At 56.4% G+C, this 19977-nt stretch overlaps 1 protein-coding gene across 1 annotated transcript in view; it reads left to right on the top strand.

The window, feature by feature from the left end:
- The window catches only part of GRIK4 (glutamate ionotropic receptor kainate type subunit 4), a 204195-nt gene extending 187955 nt beyond the window's left edge, over positions 1-16240 (top strand). The window contains exons 18-19 of the mRNA XM_054712522.1: positions 11126-11244; positions 15890-16240. Of these exons, the coding sequence (XP_054568497.1) occupies positions 11126-11244; positions 15890-16240 (470 nt within the window). The remainder of the gene's footprint in view (positions 1-11125; positions 11245-15889) is intronic.
- Positions 16241-19977: the final 3737 nt, after the last annotated feature.

The raw sequence follows: 19977 nt of genomic DNA, 5'->3' as shown, positions 1-19977 counted from the left end.
CAGATACAACTTCTAGATTCGTTGGGGATTCCAAGAGGAAAGAGATTTTTGCTGGAGTTTGGCAATCCCCGGAAGTACATGTCGTGCTTGGCGGACTGCAGGCATGAGAGATGGCACATGGACCCATGTAGAAGGTCTGTTTCCTGGACCCCAGACAAGAATCCGGGAAATCATTCCACAGCATCTCCTAGGCCTGAAAAGCATGCCGGGGGAGGGGAACAGAGGAAACGCTGCCTTTAACTGAGTTTAGAACCGAAATGACCAGGAAGTCTACGTTTTTGGCAATCAAGTGGGAATGGGAATGGGAGGCAGAAATTAGGTGCATTTGTAGAGAACTGTTACCATTTTGGCAGCGTGGCTGGCTTTGGAAATTCTTCCCCATTCCACAGAGGGCTCGGAGGCTGATCTGACGCGGAGTGCAGGCGGGCTGGGGAGAGACCCACAGACCGGCTCCCAGCGCGATGGAGAGGCGTGGCCAGGAGGCTTCTCCCCGCGGCCGGCTGGGAGACCAAGCTTCTCCGGCCGGAGAAGAGAGCTGAGCCGATGAAAAGGGAAAGTAACCGGTGGAAGTCACCTGCCCGCCCGGTGCCCCAGAGGATGCCAGGCCCCACCAGCAGCCCATGGCCTGCCTCTGCAGCGATCAGCAGGGATGTCGGGGAGCCGTCGGGAGGGGTGCGACTCAGTGTGACAGCCAGGACGCCGCTCCCCTCCAGCCACCGCAGCGTGTGCCCGAGTCAGGCAGGGGCTCCGCATCTGCCTTGGCCGAAGCCCAAACAAAAGGCGTCCTGGCCACGACAGTCCATGTGACCTCTGACCCAGGAGAAGCCCCGCTGGAGCGAGAGGCCCTCACTTGGTCCAATCTGCCATCAGACTCAGGGCATAGCGTGCTGCTCAGGAGACCCCTCCTGAGCCAGGAGAGCAGGACCGCGCGGCCCCAAAGACCGGGTCCTCCTACCCGGCCTGGGAGCATCCTCCTCCTCGTGCCGCACGCTGACCAGGAGCAGTGGCCTTAGACCGCTTTCTGACGCCGACCGGGTGACCTCTTCCCGATTTAAGACAGCTTTGGCCTGTGCCCAGAGGAGTGGGGAAAATGTAGGTGAGGCAGAGACGGAGGTGAGGGGACTGTGAGGGGCCCGATCGGTTTCAACGAGAAAGAACCAGACAGTGCTGGTGCCCAACCCAATCCCTTTCTGCCTTGTTGTCCTGTTAAAATGCGAGAAATTTAAAGGAAGACCCTGGCTATCCCACCTCTAGTCCCCACCCCAGAGGAGAGCCCTCGCATGGGTGAGCTGCCGGGTCCGACCCCCGCAGCGCGGACGTGGCCTGGGCCGCGCCTCGCCGCCTCCGCTCCGCGGCGCCCACTTCGTGCAGCTAAGCGTGCCGGCAGCTCCGGCGGGGGACGGGAGCAGCACACAGAGCGGCTTCCTTCCAGGCTGTTTCATTTTTTCTGCCTTTTCTTCTCCAAAACACTTCTTGTTTCCTCACTCGGCTCCTGTGGAAAGAGGTTCTGCTAGCCACTCGCAGGTGCCAGCATCCCAATTCCAGGGGGAGGGCTGCTGGCGGCTCGCAGAACCATGGCTAGAGTCTCAAAAAGGCAGGAGTGGCTTCCAAGGCAACGAAATGCCTTCATCTTGAAACACACAAGCTCACCGTCAAGCTCCGAAGGAACATCAATGCCCCCCCACCCCCCGGCTGTGAAGCGCAGGGGCCCCTTTCAAGGACGGAAGGGCGGCCAGTGCCTCCTCACACAATCCTGAGAGCAGGAAGTTCGCTCACGGGCACAGCTTGGGAATGGAAGTGTGAGATGAGACGTCTTAGCGAGTGTGGGGGCAAGTGATGGGGGGCGGGAGGGGCGTTCTGGGGATGTTTTCCTCTCTGTCTGCGCAGGTGGCCCAGCCTGACCATCCTGGTTTTCTGGTTCCTCTGGACAGAGCCAGACTGGAACCCGAATGTGGGCGTTCAGAGAGTGTCTTAGAGAGAGGCTCGCAGAGAGCTTCTCCCTAATCAAATGCAAAGCGCGGTCAGGAATCGAGGCCGCTGTGGTCCAGCGGGTGGGCCTCACGGGGGGTCGCAGCCGTGGAGACTGCCACCAACTCTGTCTGGAAACTAAGTCAGTGAATCATTGATTCAAGCACGTTCTCCAGAAGAGAAGGGGATTTTATCAGTGGAGCTAATAGCCACACCTGGGGCCCCTTCCCCCCAGTCGCTCCGGGTGGGGGTCCCAGGGTTGAGTTCCGTCATGGGGCGCCAGGCTGAGCTCTGTAATCAGCCCCTGCAACTGGAAGGACCCGGCTCCTGGGAGAGGCGTGTGGGTGGGGTCAGGGCCCAGCAGGTGGCCTGACTCCAGGCCCCAGGCTTCCTTGTCAGGAAAACGGAAGGAAGAGCAGAGGCTCAGCTGGTTGGGCGTCGGCCGAGCACCAAAGGTTGCCAGTTTGGCTCTTGGTCAGGGCTCATGTCTCAGTTGCAGTTGCTGGATTGATCCCAGTAGGGGGCGTGCAAGAGGCAGCCGTTTAGTGTTTTGCTCTCACATCCATGTTTCTCTCCCTCTGCCTTCCTCTCTCTTTAGAAATCAATTATATATATTTGAATGGGTAGTGCTGACTTCACAAGGCAACTGTTAGGACTGAATTTAAATGTTTGCATGGAGCTGTGTTCATAGTGAACACTTATAAAGAACAACTTGGTTTGTATAAAGAACATTAGCCAGGCAGTAGGATTTTTCTAGATTTCACATCTTAGGTGTAAAAACTTGGGCAACTTAAGTGCTCTGAATTTTCATTTCTTTAACTGTGAAATTTGGACAGCGGGCCTTCCTTACAGTGTTTTTAATAAGTGAATGACGTAAGAAATGTTTTTTAAAATGAAGTGCTTGAGCTCAGATTTGGATAAATTGTAAAGTGCCTCCCCCATAATTTGTGTTTTGATAAATTGCGAAACTTATCAAATGCCTTTCCCATCCCCTTTCTGTTTCATTCCCTCTCCCTACTCTTCTCCATCCCTGTCTCCATGGCTGCTGGCCTCGCCCTCAGAGGCCGCAGGAAACGCCGGGAGAGATGACAAGCAGGCTCGGTCAGTCCCCAGCACCTTCTCCGGGAAGGCCGTGCAGGTCGCTCACACGCGGCCCAGGGGAAGGTGCTGTTCACAACAAATAAGTGTGGCCAATGGATGTATTTGTCGGTGAATGTGATTCTGAAATAGAAGGTACTTGAAAGTCATATTGGTTAAAAAATTCACGTCTGATCAAATGTTTTCAGCGAGGAGCATTGCACCGAGCTCCAGCCCCTGGACCCTGCTCGGCTCAGGAAGCTCCTTAAAAATGGGTGCTGGCCGCCGTCCGAGAGGAGCCGCGCTGGCCCCTGGGAGACTGCGCAGCTCTCCTGCCTCCCACCTGCCTCGTGGCTCCTGGGCCTCTCTGTCTCTCTGCCTCCCAGGCCACAGCTGCCCTTCCTTGGCCATGAGTAACGTCCCTGCGTCTGGCGCACATGTCTGCAGTGCCGCCTGAGGCTTGCAAGGCTTGTGGGTGAGGCATGTGCGCACCCAGATCCCAGTGTGAAGACCCCCCAGTCCCGCCGAAGGCAGGGCGGGCGGGGGTGGGGCTGGAGAGCCAGGTCTACGCAGAGGCTCGCCCTTCCGGGCCCCTCAGTGACTCACAGCTTTAGAAGCAGATGTGTTTGTTTGTAGGTACTGGTCAGCTGTCATTTGTATTTGTGTGTGGCACCAAGCCAGTGGTTAGCAGCCATGAGTTTGTGGGGAGAGCTCGATTCTGGGTCACTTGGTACGATCTCACTGCTGGGCCCCAGCTGAGCTCGCGGCCGAGTGCCAGTAGGAAACCCCAGTTTGAGAACCATCTGTGTGGGTGGATCTGTCTGAGGAGGCGGGGGAGGGATGGCCCTGGGGGCGCCTCTGGGAGGGCAGTGAGGTCCTGTGGTCAGGCCCGGAGGAGCCCACCAGAGGCTGCCCTGAGGGGCTGGCTGTGAGGCATCTGACTTCTGGAGGATGAGGGAGACAGTGAGAAAAGAAGTGCTGCATCCTCTCAGCACCCGCGCCCCTCCCCCCGCTCTGTCTCTCAGCTCTGACTCTGCCAGCATCTATGCTCGAAGCTTCCTCTTTCCAACACATCCTAAAGGCACGAGTGGTCTGTAAGGCTCCCCCCAGGGGAGAGGCCACTCAGCCAGGAACCACCGGCTGGAGCTGGAGCCGGTGCCCATGACTGACATCCGGCCCTGACAGGAGAAGCTGGGAAGAGAGCCAGCCGGTGGGCGTCTCAGTGACTCCCGGTTCCCAGCAGCATCCTGTTAAACGCTCAGGCCCTCCAGAACGCTTCCCTGGTCTCACCAAAATCACCCAGCACAGAGCCAGCCCCTGCTGCCGCCCCCCCCCGCCCCCCCGCCGCCAGCCTCCTGCCTGCCTGCCCCCGCCTGCCGCCCCCCCCACCGCCTGCCGCCCCCCCCCCCGCCTGCCGCCCTCCCAGCCTCCTGCCTGCCCCCCCCGCCTGCCGCCCCCCCCTGCCTGCCGCCCCCCCCGCCTGCCCCCCCCGCCTGCCGCCCCCCACCTGCCTGCCGCCCCCCCCCGCCTGCCTGCCCCCCCGCCTGCCGCCCCCCCCTGCCAGCCCCCCCCGCCTGCTGCCCCCCACCTGCCTGCCGCCCCCCCCCACGCCTGTGTGCAGTGCTGCCCCGCACAGCGGGCATCGTCCCCCTGCCCAGCCGCTCAGTACAGTCTGGGCTGATGCCTCTGACCAGGCTGGGAGCACTGGGCAAGGGGTGCCACGCTTTACTATTATTTCAAACAAAACGTAATTGGGGATGAATACACATCACAGGATGGACCCAAAGCTTTTGATAACTCGGGTTTCTGCGTCTGGGACGTTACCCCTTTCTTTCTGCTCATTCTTTCAACACCCACTTCTCAGGCTCTCACTGGGCTCCCACCACTGTGGCTGCGGAGTTGCAGGCTGAGCAAGGGTGAGCGCCCCCTCCCGGGACGCACAGTCTCATGGGGAGGCCAGATAACACAGAATTAAACTCATGTGCTGTTTTATGCAACCTTGGAGCGGTGCACAGAGCGGAATCAGTAAAACACTAAAGTGACGTAACTGACCGAGTCAGGCCACACCGGGAAGAATGGCCTGACGGAGGTGACCCCCGAGCTCCATCCGAAAGGAGAGGGGGAGCCTAGCCAGGGTGTGAATGGGGGTGGGCACAGGTCCCGGGCAGAGGTGCTCACAGGAGTGAAGGACAGGTAGCATTGACAGTGGGGTGCCCTGGGGGCTCCCAGCAGCTCTGTTACCAGAGGGTGTGTCATAGTTCGACTGTGCTTTGCAGAAAGGCCACCCAGGCAAGTCGCAGAAAGGCCACCCAGGCAACTCCGTGTGGAGCAGGGCTGGGAGGTGACAGATACCAGCAGGAAGTCACTCTGCCCCGAGAGATGTGGGCCTGGCCCGGCAGTGGTAGCAGAGAGGGAAGGGGAAGGGGCTGAAAAGCATCTGAGGTGAAATCGGCAGGATTTGTCTCAGCCTGGTGCGTGGAGGAGCAGCAAGAGGCCACACGCAGGAAAAGGAGGAGACCCTGCCCCCAGCAAGCAAAGGCCGGAGGAGGTGGAGGGCAGCGGCGGGCAAGGCAGCATGCACGCCCAGGGCTGCCGGCGGCCGCGAAGGCCAGGCCTAGGCCTTTCCCAGTGCGTCAGGCATGAAGTGCTCATGGAACATTTGGTGCAGGGGAAACTGCACAGGACGAGGAGTGATAGGAAAAACAAGCGTGAATCCAGAACACCTCCAAATGCCATGGACAAGATCCCCCAAAACACTTCCAAATGCCATGGACAAGACCCCCCAAAACACCTCCAAATGCCATGGACAAGACCCCCCCCCAGCACACCTCCAAATGCCATGGACAAGACCCCCCAAAACACCTCCAAATGCCATGGACAAGACCCCCCAGGACACTTCCAAATGCCATGGACAAGACCCCCCAGAACACTTCCAAATGCCATGGACAAGACCCCCCAGGACACCTCCAAATGCCATGGACAAGACCCCCCAAAACACTTCCAAATGCCATGGACAAGACCCCCCAAAACACTTCCAAATGCCATGGACAAGACCCCCCAAAACACTTCCAAATGCCATGGACAAGACCCCCCAAAACACTTCCAAATGCCATGGACAAGACCCCCCAAAACACTTCCAAATGCCATGGACAAGACCCCCCAGGACACCTCCAAATGCCATGGACAAGACCCCCCAAAACACTTCCAAATGCCATGGACAAGACCCCCCAGGACACCTCCAAATGCCATGGACAAGACCCCCCAGAACACCTCCAAATGCCATGGACAAGACCCCCCACCCCAGCACACTTCCAAATGCCATGGACAAGACCCCCCCCCCAGCACACCTCCAAATGCCATGGACAAGACCCCCCAAAACACTTCCAAATGCCATGGACAAGACCCCCCAGGACACTTCCAAATGCCATGGACAAGACCCCCCAAAACACCTCCAAATGCCATGGACAAGACCCCCCAGCACACTTCCAAATGCCATGGACAAGACCCCCAAGGACACCTCCAAATGCCATGGACAAGACCCCCCCCCCAGGACACCTCCAAATGCCATGGACAAGACCCCCCAGGACACCTCCAAATGCCATGGACAAGACCCCCCCCCAGGACACCTCCAAATGCCATGGACAAGACCCCCCAGGACACCTCCAAATGCCATGGACAAGACCCCCCCCCAGGACACCTCCAAATGCCATGGACAAGACCCCCCAGGACACCTCCAAATGCCATGGACAAGACCCCCCAGGACACCTCCAAATGCCATGGACAAGACCTCCCAGGACACCTCCAAATGCCATGGACAAGACCTCCCAGGACACCTCCAAATGCCATGGACAAGACCCCCCCCCAAGGACACCTCCAAATGCCATGGACAAGACCCCCCCCAAAACACTTCCAAATGCCATGGACAAGACCCCCCAGGACACCTCCAAATGCCATGGACAAGACCCCCCAAAACACTTCCAAATGCCATGGACAAGACCCCCCAGGACACTTCCAAATGCCATGGACAAGACCCCCCCCCAGCACACCTCCAAATGCCATGGACAAGACCCCCCAGGACACTTCCAAATGCCATGGACAAGACCCCCCCCCAGGACACCTCCAAATGCCATGGACAAGACCCCCCAGGACACCTCCAAATGCCATGGACAAGACCTCCCAGGACACCTCCAAATGCCATGGACAAGACCCCCAAGGACACCTCCAAATGCCATGGACAAGACCCCCCCCAGGACACCTCCAAATGCCATGGACAAGACCCCCCCCCAGGACACCTCCAAATGCCATGGACAAGACCCCCCCCCAGGACACCTCCAAATGCCATGGACAAGACCCCCCAGGACACCTCCAAATGCCATGGACAAGACCCCCCCCCCCAGGACACCTCCAAATGCCATGGACAAGACCCCCCAGGACACCTCCAAATGCCATGGACAAGACCCCCCAGGACACCTCCAAATGCCATGGACAAGACCTCCCCAGGACACCTCCAAATGCCATGGACAAGACCCCCAAGGACACCTCCAAATGCCATGGACAAGACCCCCCCCCAGGACACCTCCAAATGCCATGGACAAGACCCCCCAGGACACCTCCAAATGCCATGGACAAGACCCCCCAGGACACCTCCAAATGCCATGGACAAGACCCCCCAAGGACACCTCCAAATGCCATGGACAAGACCCCCCCCCCAGGACACCTCCAAATGCCATGGACAAGACCCCCCAGGACACCTCCAAATGCCATGGACAAGACCCCCCCAGGACACCTCCAAATGCCATGGACAAGACCCCCCAGGACACCTCCAAATGCCATGGACAAGACCCCCCAGGACACCTCCAAATGCCATGGACAAGACCCCCCAGGACACCTCCAAATGCCATGGACAAGACCCCCCAGGACACCTCCAAATGCCATGGACAAGACCCCCCAGGACACCTCCAAATGCCATGGACAAGACCCCCCAGGACACCTCCAAATGCCATGGACAAGACCCCCCAGGACACCTCCAAATGCCATGGACAAGACCCCCCCAGGACACCTCCAAATGCCATGGACAAGACCCCCCCCCCAGGACACCTCCAAATGCCATGGACAAGACCCCCCAGGACACCTCCAAATGCCATGGACAAGACCCCCCAGGACACCTCCAAATGCCATGGACAAGACCCCCCAGGACACCTCCAAATGCCATGGACAAGACCCCCCAGGACACCTCCAAATGCCATGGACAAGACCCCCCAGGACACCTCCAAATGCCATGGACAAGACCCCCCAGGACACCTCCAAATGCCATGGACAAGACCTCCCAGGACACCTCCAAATGCCATGGACAAGAGACACCTCCAAATGCCATGGACAAGACCCCCCCCCAGGACACCTCCAAATGCCATGGACAAGACCCCCCAGGACACCTCCAAATGCCATGGACAAGACCCCCAAGGACACCTCCAAATGCCATGGACAAGACCCCCAAGGACACCTCCAAATGCCATGGACAAGACCCCCCAGGACACCTCCAAATGCCATGGACAAGACCCCCAAGGACACCTCCAAATGCCATGGACAAGACCCCCCCCCAGGACACCTCCAAATGCCGTGGACAGGACCCCCCAGGACACCTCCAAATGCCATGGACAAGACCCCCCAGAACACCTCCAAATGCCGTGGACAAGACCTCCCAGGACACTTCCAAATGCCATGGACAAGACCCCTGGGGCCTAAAGTTTCTCCAGCAGCCAAAATTATGTATGAGGCCCGCAGAATATTATGCAAATAGAAAACTGCAAAATTTAATTAAGACAGACATATTTAATTAAATATCTCCAAAATGTGACATTGTTTTGACTTTATTAATTTTTAAATGTAGTATTCATAAAAATGTCATTACATTTAGAAACAATTTTTGTGGATTTTTCTCAGTTTGCACAATGAATGCTGAGAAATCACAGCCAATTATAACCTTTTTGTTCCATTAAGTCATTTCAGAAGAAAAATTTTAAAAATGCATTTTACGTAAGAAGTGGGCACATTTTCTTCTACTTGCTTTTATGTGAGGTGAGGTCTCCAAATGTAAGCATTTTAGGGCTTTAAAATGTCTTTAAAATAGTTCTGATATAAATAACAGCTTCAAAAAGTTTGTCCAAAGAAGGAGGGAAGAGGAGGGTGTGCAGTAGACAGAGTTGGAGGGCACAGGAGTGCATCTGGGATGTCTCCATCCTCCTTTTCCTGCTCTTCCTTTCACGTTGTGCGAAGCAGCAATGTGGGGGCATGTCCGTGCGGCAGGACCCCCCCCCCCGCAGGAACACGAGGGGAGGTGGAGGCCCGTCAAGGGGCTCCCGGTGTCTTTTCCATGTGGGACAGCACCACCCCAAGTGCAGGGGAGGCGGATAGAAAGCACAGCAATCCCTTGGGAGCTGCCAGACCAGGTGGGCGTCCTTGGTGGGAACCCTTCCCTGGGGACGCCGTCGCCTTCTCCCCAGGGGCAAGGGGCAGCAGGGAACCCAGCTTGTCCATGGAGCTCAGGTGCATCCCGTACCTAGTCCTCACCCCCGGAAACCTGGCGCTGGAGCGTCTGCCTGCCCACAGCCGGATCCTGGGTGCGTTCTCGCCTACGTGGCCCTGTGCCCCCACCTCCCCATGGATCCTGATGTTTCTGTGGACAAAAGCCTTCTGCCCAAATGCTCCCAGGTTAGGTGCGAGAGTTCCAGTAAACCTCCGGCACCTTTCCTCTCAAAGGTGGAGTCTGCCCTGTGCCCTGTGGGCCTCCCTATCACTGAGCTTTAAATAACGCCCTGGCTTTGATCATCCACCCAGCAGCCCTCCTTCCCCCAGGGGCCGGGACGGGCTGCAGACAGAGCACCGCCCACCTGGCCCCTCGCACGGAGGGCTGGCCTCGCTCGCAGTGTCGAAGTGTAGTGTAGGAGGCACTGACTGCTCTAGGTTATTGTAAAACCAAACAAGAAAACAACAGACACCCCCTGAGGCTCTGTGAGAGGACACCCCGCATCTAGGCGGCTGCTGAGGGCTCTTTCGGAGGCTGCTGAGGGCTCTCCCAGCGGTCTGCTCTGGACCTAGCTCACCCCTTGGCGTTGGGTGAAGCAGGCTTCCCCTGGCGCTGCCGTAGCTCCACATCCCATGACACTGCGGACGGACACGCAGACTTGGCAGCACCTGGAGCAGGCCGGTGCCAGCAGCCCCGGCATCTTCCTGGTGGAGGTGCTGTTGGGTGGGTTTCTTCGACGCCAACGTGACGTGCAGTGACAGAGCTGCACTCAGGGGGCGGCGCTGTGGAAGAAGCAGCCATATAACCGCAGATCTTTACCGAGTGGTGCCACACGCCCGTGTGCCAGGCAAGGAGGCCCAGCCAGAAACTATGCCTGACTTCAAGGAACTTAGTCAAGTACAACTTCCCAAAACGCCAATTTGAAAACTATTCATGGCCTGGCTGGACAAGAGTTTCCTATCAAATGTGTTAAAATCAGATTCCTGGGCTCCATCTCCTGAGATGTGGGTTTGAGAAGTCTGGGGAACAATGAGGAATCGATATTTTAACAAATTCCCCAGGTGATTCTGATGGTAGGTAGGTTTGGGAACCTCTGGTCTGATAGGATAAAAAGTAAGATAAAAGGTTTTAATTTCCCAAGTAGTATTTTAGTAAACATATGTTTCTCTATAGTTTGGTTAAAACAATTATTCTATATCAAGCAAACACATGATAAATAAGATGGGCTACATTTTTATGCAAGTACTGGAATGCACCAGTATTTTGGTATCACAGGCGAAATCAAACTTCCCTGAGCTCTTTTCTTAAAATGCCCCGCCCCCTCCCAGAGCCCTTTGGGGAGCTTTTCTCCCCGATTGGCAACTAGGGCCCCTCCCCTCTTTTCCTCCCGCCACGATGCACTTTTCCAAGCAAATAGTTATATCTCTTTAAGGAATATGTATGAAAAGCATCTGCAAGACTTACTTTCTGTCATTGAAGTGACTGCAGCATTTTTGGTAGGATGTTTGTGTCTTCCAGCTCTTTTACACTATTTTTTTTGTTATCACTTTCTTACAGGACTGGGAATGGAGAATATTGGTGGAATCTTTGTGGTTCTTATTTGTGGCTTAATCGTGGCCATTTTCATGGCTATGTTGGAGTTTTTATGGACTCTCCGACACTCAGAAGCTACCGAGGTAAACCTCCAAAGGGGTCTGACCTATAGTGTTGGCAGAAAGGGCAAAGCTCACAGGCTCCCGCTCAGACAGAAGTGATTGCCTGCAGGTCCGTGCGGGCCTGCGGATGGAGCAGCCGGGACAGGCCGAGGGCGGGCGGGCCTCAGAGCTCCCTCCGTGCAGCCACAGAAAGGCATCCAGCTGCCGGGTTCAGAGTCTTCTAGGAAACAGCCCAGGAAATAAAGATGGGAAAGGCTTTTATGAACAATGAGGTCCTGTGTGACTGTAATCTGAGCTGCACCATTGTAAAGGGAAGCAGGCAGGAGTGCATCTGCTCAGGGAATCCACGCCTCCCCTCTTCCGTGTGAAGGTTTCCACTTGCAAGGGCAGGTCTTAGGGAGGCCGCGTCCCCGGGCCAGGCGTCCATCTCCCCTCTCGGGGATCTGAATAAGTCCAGCTCCCAAGCCTGGTGCTTACCCACGGTGTTCAGTACGTGTCACGGAGTGAAGAGTCTGAAGAGAAAACTCTCCCATTGCACCTCCACTTTCTCGGAGAGGCCAGGAAGCCTCACAGGCTAGCTGTGTTCTCTGCTTTTAAAGTTCAGTAGCCTCTGCCTCAGTCTCCCGGCTCGGACTTCTTCAGTCTCCTGCGGTAACCGACCCTGGTCAGCAGCTCCCAGCAGCACCGCGGGACAGGGCCCCCCCCCCCCCTCCCTGTTCGTGGATCCCAGCTCCTCACAGGGCCTCGCCCTCACACCGCCTTCCAGCCAGCTCTGCTCAGCGTCTCCCCGTCTCCAGCAGGACTTCACGCCCCTGCCACGCCTCCCACCCCTTTGTTCCTCCATGCACAGAGGTTCATGGTGCCTCACCAAGACTCAGGCCTGACAAGCCCCAAAGGAAACCCCCCTCAGAGGCCCCCCAGCTGAGCTGCCCTGCAGCTGCAGCAGGTGTTTCCGTGGTCCTGCCAGCTCTGTCTTTGTTGTTGTGTTAATCCTCACCCGAGGAAATTCTTCCATTGGTTTTTAGAGGGAGTGGAAGAGAGAGAAAGACAGAGAGAAACATTGATGTGAGAGAAGCACGTCGATGGGTTGCCTCCTGCCCACGCCCCTACCAGGGCCCGGGCCGGGGAGGAGCCTGCAACCAAGGTACATGCCCTTGACCGGAATCGAACCCAGGATCCTTCCATCCACAGGCCAACGCTCTATCTACTGAGCCACACCAGCCAGGGTTCCATCTCTGTCTTGATCCATCTTTTGTCAGCTACCCAGGATTATCTTTTCTCCCCTTCAATTTTCATCCCTGTTCTCTCCCCAAAATCTAAAAACATGCTCCTTTACTCTCTATGTTTAAAATATCAAAATTCCTGTTACTCTCAGCCTCTCCCTCCCTCTCCCAAACCAACGGCTTCAGTCTCCATTGCCTCGCCTCCCATTCAGCCCTCAATCCGGGCAGTCTGGCTTTGAAAGGTCACGCTGAGAGGTCTGACCCCTCCCAATGGACAAAACCAGAGAGACTCGCAGGGCCTTGCTGAGCCTCAATGGGCCCCTGACAAAGCGCGCCGTTCCCAGGGAGCTCTCCCGCACAGGCCTCGCCTGGCGCCTTGGTTTCTCTCCGACGTCTCTCTACAGCTCTGTCCACGCCTTAAGTGAATTCTACTTATTCCTTCTAGACAGCAAGACCCAGGCCACGTGGGAAGCCTTCCGGCTCTCCCGCCTCTTCCCCAGACCAGAAGAGTCCGTCCTTCCCCGGCCTCCCGCCCGCTGCCCGCACACAGAGCACGCAGACGTGCGCTGCAGTGAGGGCTGCGGTGCTGTACGCAGGGTGGCCGTCACTGCCGCAGGCGGTCCCATTCCTGTCTCCTGCAGCAGCTCAGGCAGGTGGTATTGTTGCACCTGCTGCAGTTACTACTAGAAGCACCGAGAAGTCCAGGACCTTGCCTAGAGTCTCAGCTGCTTAGGAACAACAGCGTGTTTAGAATCCAGGTCTCAGTTCTTGGCTCGGCCGTCCTCTTTCAAACGCTACCACTTCTCCGTAGCTGCTTCAAGGAGAGGACCGTGCACACTCGGTTACTCCCCCAGAGCTCAGCCGTGGCCTGGCCGGACCTTGAAAACCTCAGTGAGGACTCCCAACAGTAAGGTGGAGAGTGAGAGCTCCCTTAGCCATCTGGCTGCGGCAGAGGAACAGGCCTGCTGGCAGAACTGGAAGACGGGGAGGAAGAGCGGGAACCAGCGGAAGGCGGCTTTTCCTGTCACAGACTGGGCGCGTGTCCTTCAGCACGGGCAGAGAACAGGCAGTATGCATGCCCTTTGCAGTAGATAAGTTTAGGTTCTAATTCTGGGTCAGCTATTTATTAGTCAAGCAATTTTTAGCAAGATTTATAACCTCTGAGCTTCCATTTCTACAACTGTGAAATGGGTATAATAGTGGTAGCAGTGCAAGTTCATGTTTTTTTTTTTTTTTTTTTTTTTTTTTTGCTTTAAACCATTTTTTTTTTAATCTTTATTGTTGAGAGTATTACAGATGTCCCTCTTTTTTCCCCCCATGGCCCCCTCCACCTGGTTCCCGCTCCACTCCAGGCCTTTGCCACGCTGTTGTCTGTGTCCATAGGTAATGCATGTATGCATATACAATCTTTGTTTAATCTTTTCCCACCGCCCCCCAAGCCCCTTTCCCTCTGAAAATCATCAGTCTGTTCCATTTCCATGCCTCTGATTCTATTTTATTCACCAGTTTATTCTGTTCATTAGATTTCTTATTCATTTATTTTGATTTTTAGATTAAATTGTTGATAGATATGTATTTATTGCCATTTTATTCTTCATATATTTTATCTTTTTCTTTTCCTTCTTCTTCTTCCTCTTCTTACAGAATACCCTTCAGCATTTCATATAATACTGGTTTGGTGGTGATGAACTTTAGCTACTTCTTGCTGGTGAAGCTCTTTATCTGACCTTCAATTCTAAATGTCAGCTTTGCTGGGTAGAGTACTCTTGATTGTAGGTTCTTGCTATTTGTCACTTTGAATATTTCTTGCCACTCCCTTCTGGCCTGCATAGTTTCTGTTGAGAAATCAGCTGACAGTCCTATGGGCACTCCCTTGTAGGTAATTAACTGTTTTTCTCTTGCTGCTTTTAATACTCTCTCTTTGTCTTTTGCTCTTGGCATTTTAATTATGATGTGTCTTGGTGTGGTCCTCTTTGGATTCTCTTGTTTGGGGTTCTCTGCGCTTCCTGGACTTGTAAGTCTATTTCTTTCACCAGGTAGGGGAAGTTTTCAGTCATTATTTCTTCAAATAGGTTCTCAGTATCTTGCTCTCTCTCTTCTTCTGGCACCCCAAAAATTCGGATGTTGGTACGCTTGAAGTTGTCCCGGAGGCTCCTTACACTGTCTTCATATTTTTGGATCCTTTTATCGTTTTGCTCTTCTGATTGGGTGGTTTTTGCTTCCTCATATTTCAAATTGTTGATTTGATTCTTGAATCCTCTACTGTTGAATGCCTGTAAATTCTTTATTTCAGTTAGTGTATGCTTAATTTCTGACTGGTCCTTTTCCATGTCTTTGGCATTTTCACTAAGATCCTTCAGATTCTCACTAAGTCCCTTGGAGGCCTCATGAAGATCCTTGAGTAACCTTATAATTGGTTTTGAACTCTGTATCCAGTTGTTTGCTTTCTTCCATTTCTTTCATTGGTGACATGTTTCTTTGTCTCTGCATTTTCGCTGCTTCCCTGTGTTTGTTTCTGTGTGTTGGGGAGAGCTGCTGTGTCTCCTGGAATTGGTAGAGTGGCCTTTTGTAGTAGGGGCCCTGTGGGGCCCGTGGCTCAGCCCCCCCAGTCACCTGAGCTGGGCCCTCTCGGTGTGCCCCTTGGTTCATGATTCTTTATCCACAATTTTGAAACCTAAGAAACTCCAAAAGTTTCAAGTTTTTTTTTTTATAAGTTTGTTAAACAAATGCATTTGGTGGCAAAGCTTACCTTGAATTGGTATGAAATTTTGTGTATGGTCTTTGTCTCATTCAGTGTGAAGGCAAGTGCGGTTTGCTACAGAAACATCATGTTTGAGTATAGCATCTGCCCCCGACCCCCACTGGGCGATATATATACTCATCGTATGTGTATTGTATTCCCTTCCTAAAACCCAAAACATTCTGAAACACAGCTGGCCCCGAGGGGTTCATATTAGGAGGTTGTGGGTCCGAAGGAATCGTGTTGCCGTGGAATTGTTGTTCTAGTTATTAGAACGCATGCTCTCCGGCTCTAACCAGTTGACCCAAAGAAATGAGACTCTTCAGCCTGGAGACATGGTAGCCTTTCAAACACTTGAAAGCCTGGCCTGGGTGGAAGAGTTATTATTTAGTGGGCTTCTGGGTCCAAAGGTGACGTACCAATGGAATTTTGAGGGAGAGGAATTGTGAACTTAGCAGCATTTAACAGAAATGCAAAAAAATAACAAAGAGTGAGTCAATGAGGGCAGGGCGCTTCGGCACCACGGAAAGGGACTGTCTGAAGGTGTCAGGCCAAGGCTGGCGGGCGGCTGGGCTGGGAGCGCCGTGCGGAGGCGCCGGCGGTTAGAGGCGATGGGAGCCAGGCGGCGGCTGAAGGGCGCCCAGAACCGTCACGTCCGAGGCCACGTGCGCAGGTCTGACAGCCCGTGCCCTCTGTCTTCCAGGTGTCCGTCTGCCGGGAGATGGTGGCGGAGCTGCGCAGCATCATCCTGTGTCAGGACGGCGCCCGCCCCCGCCGGCGGCGCGCGGGGCTGCGGTCCGGGCCCCCCCTCCCCGAGGAGCGCCCGCCCCGCGCCACCGCGACGCTCAGCAACGGGCAGCTGTGCGGGGCGGCGGCGGGGGAGCCCGAGCAGCTGGCGCAGCGGCTGGCGCGGGAGGCGGCGCTGGTGGCCCGCGGCTGCGCGCACGTGCGGGTCTGCCCCGAGTGCCGCCGCTTCCAGGGCCCGCGCCGGCCCGCGCGCAGCGAGGAGAGCCCGGCCTGGGAGCGGGCCCCCGGCGGCGGCGAGCCCGAGTAGCCGCGCGGACCCCGCCCGGCCGGCAGGCGGGCAGTGCGGGCCGCTCCGTCCAGCCGGGCTCCGCCGCGTCCACGCGTCCCTCCGGAATCGGCGTCCGGGGACTTGACAAAAGGATCGAAGGGCCCAGCGCCCCGCAGGAGCCGTGGCGGGAGCCGGGCGCTCCAGGGACGCCGACCCGCGTGGGGACGCCGCGCCCACCACCGAGACCCTCCCCCGGGGGCCGCCCGGTGACAGCCCGGCCCGCCCAGACGGCCAAGGACGCGGTGGGGTTCCGTCGGAAGGGGCTGCGGTACCCGGGGTCCAGCTCTGACAAGGAAACAATAAACTCTACAGGGAGTTTCCTTTTCTGCATCTGCACATTTTTGTTCATTTCCCTCCCCCCCCCCCGCTGTCCCCCCATTCTGTTCTGTGTTTATGGGGGGCCCTTCCCCACGGCGTAGGACGCGGGCCCCGCAGGAGCTTCTGGGAAGAACGAGGCGGAGCGTCTCGAACAAAAGCTCAGTAAAGTCCCGTTTCGGGCGCCCAGCAGGACCCCAGGGTGCCGGGACCCGGCTGCCCCTCCCGGTTTCACTGGTCTGGTTGGGTCTTTTGTGAGTGTGGCCGCGGAGGAAGAGGCGGTGAGCGGCGCGGCGGGCACAGCCTCCCGGGCCTCGTCTGCGGAGCAGAGGGAGGAGGGGAGGGGGGCACCCCGCGTGCGACCCACGTTTGCCACCTGCGGCTCCTTTCACCCAACTCCGCGCTGCCCGGAGCCAGGCCCGCGGCTATCGTGGCCGGGGAGTTCCTGCAGGTAGACAGGACACGGTGCACACGTGGGTGTGTGCATATGTGTGTGTGTGTGTGTGCATGTGTGTGTGTGTGTGTTTACTCAATGAAATGACCTCAAGCAACCAAAGGTTGCCATGATCCTGGGAGATGTGGGGTCTTGTCGCCAGCACGCAGGCCCGGGGGCCGGAAGCCTCCGCCCTCACCTGGGCCTGGGCAGCAGCGCGTGGCCTCCGGGAAGCACCGAGCTCCTCGCCGCCTGCAAACCTGCGGACCCGCGCCCTGGCCGGCGGGAGGGGTGCGGCTGCGGCAGCTGCGTGGCCGCGGCTGGTTTCACCACTGAGGATGCTCACGTAGAGAATTTTCATTTTCTGACGGAAAACTTAAATGCTATGCAATTTCCGATTGTAACTTTCAAACGTCAGAGGGACGGGAGCCACACAGCTGCGGCCGCCGCTGGAACCACTGGGCCTCCCAGCGTCGCTGTGCTGGACCCGCTCGAGGACGGACGCCGCTGGGAGGTGGCGCGCTGCGATCCGACGTCTGGGTCGGCCGGCCTCCTCTCGGTGCCAGGACAGGGTTAGAGCTGCCGGCTGGGCTGGCCGCGGCCCGGCCACTCCCGGGAAGGTGCCGGTTTCGCCCTAGGCTGACCTTCCCGCTCATGAATTTGAATTCTTTTAAAATATTTTCTTTTTCACGACTGGATGACAGCAAGCAGTGCAGGACATGAGTATTTTTAAACCTTGCTGCAGGCCTCAGGAGAAACATGGGTTTGGTGAGAAGGGCTCCCAGAGGGAAACTGCCCCAGCCCCGCCCCAGCCCCAGCCCCAGCCCCAGCCCCAGCCCCTGCCCCAGCCCCAGCCCCAGCCCCAGCCCCTGCCCCAGCCCCAGCCCCTGCCCCTGCCCCTGCCCCTGCCCCTGCCCCAGCCCCTGCCCCAGCCCCAGCCCCAGCCCCAGCCCCAGCCCCTGCCCCTGCCCCAGCCCCAGCCCCAGCCCCAGCCCCTGCCCCTGCCCCTGCCCCAGCCCCAGCCCCAGCCCCAGCCCCAGCCCCAGCCCCAGCCCCAGCCCCAGCCCCAGCGGTGCACACCCAACCCCGGCTCCGGCCTGGGTTCTGACAGAGGGGTCCCTATTGTGAGATCACATTTGGGGTGGGAAGGTGTTTTTTACAACTCATTTTTATAAGCAGGATATCTTGATCAATAGCAAGCTTTTTGTATTGGGTTACTGAGGTAAATGTCCCCATGAATTATTTATCACGTCTGCTCCTTTCACCGTGTGGAATGAAGGTCAGCCTGGCGCGGGCACGTCTGTCAGCCGGAGGCCGCCCTGCACTGGGCTCAGCCGACCAGAGGCCGCCTGCAGCCAGCCAGCCCGCTCCCCTGGCTGGGCTCTACCTGTTATCTGGTTGGTTGTTGGCTCTCTTTCCCACTCTGTATTTTCCATCTGAATCTGTTACTGTGCAAACAGGTTTTCTTGTCTGTTTATCTTTCTTCGAATATTTATAATAAAACAGAAACAAACCCAGAAATGTTAGTGATGGATGAAAGCTGTTTGGGTTTGGAGAGAATGATCTGGCCTGTCCTATATCCAGGCTAACAGCAAATAGCAGTAACAACCTACTTTGTGTCTTCCCCTCCGCCTGCCCCTCTCGGTCCCTCTCTCCGCCCCCAGCCCACCCCCACCCCCACCCCGCTGGAGCTCTTTGTTCAGATCTCTGAAAAGTCTGGGTGGCTTCTTTCAATTTGTAGTCCTGGGAGTCGGAGCCAATCCCCCCAAACAGACCCGCATGTTAATGAAGTTCAGGATTTGTAGGGTTTTGTCTTCCTCAATGCACTTTCACAGAATAGTCATCTATTGATACCGAGGGTAACTCTAGTCAGATATCACCCAGATCCCACTGGGAGCTTGAAGATTACATCAATTAAAATATAATACTTTGCTTTATTTCTTTTAATTGCTTTGCAAGGCCCCAACCGTCACAAGATCTCTACTTCAGAACTCAGTGGGGTGTAAGTTGAGCGTGTAGATGGCTTTCTCTAATTCAATGCTCATATGAGAATATTCATCCTGGGAACTTGCCAACCGGCCCTCTTATTGGTTAGGTGAGCCTGAAATATCACGATAACCAATCCGCCTGGGCCGCCCTGTGAACGCTGGTTAGTTTTGGATTCCAAGGAGTTTACCTTTCCTTTGGAATCCAGGGGACTCCCTGTGGTGCAGGAATTAAATGTGCAGGCGGGGGGTGGGGGGTGGGGGGAGGCATCTCAGAGCAGCGGGCTGGTTGAGCGAAGCTTGAGAGAACCCCTTGTGGCCCTCCTGCCAGTGGGGGTGCGCAGCAGGGAAAATAGTCTGGAAACGATAAGGGAGATTTGATTCCCACTGGTTGTCAGCTCCCGTGGGGTGATAACAAAGAGGCCTGTTTGGAAAACTCAGAGAAGGAACCCTTTCATAAAGACTGCCTAAAGCTGGTGCTTCCTATGGGACCTTCTCAAACAGAGAAATGACACCTTCAGTTGCCTGAGCTGAGTTATTCCCAGGCCTCTGTTGAAAGGTGGCTTTCTCCCCACGGGCAAGGCCACTGCTGCCGGACGGAGTGCCTCCAGGCTGACACTGGCCATCCTGCAGTATGCCCCTCAAAGACTGGTGATGCCATGTGCCCTTCTCATAGACCACCCCCCTCCCCCGCCACACACACACACACACACACACACACACACACACACACACTGGTGATGCCATGTGCCCTTCTCATAGACCACCCCCTCCCCCGCCACACACACACACACACACACACACACACACACACACACACACACTGGTGATGCCATGTGCCCTTCTCATAGACCACCCCCCTCCCCCGCCACCACACACACACACACACTGGTGATGCCATGTGCCCTTCTCATAGACCATCCCCCTCCCCCCCCCTGCCACACACACACACACACACACACTGGTGATGCCATGTGCCCTTC

Source organism: Eptesicus fuscus, chromosome 23, assembly GCF_027574615.1.
Source record: "Eptesicus fuscus isolate TK198812 chromosome 23, DD_ASM_mEF_20220401, whole genome shotgun sequence".
NCBI classification, from domain to species: domain Eukaryota; kingdom Metazoa; phylum Chordata; class Mammalia; order Chiroptera; family Vespertilionidae; genus Eptesicus; species Eptesicus fuscus.
This window is presented reverse-complemented; position numbering and strand designations above follow the sequence as displayed.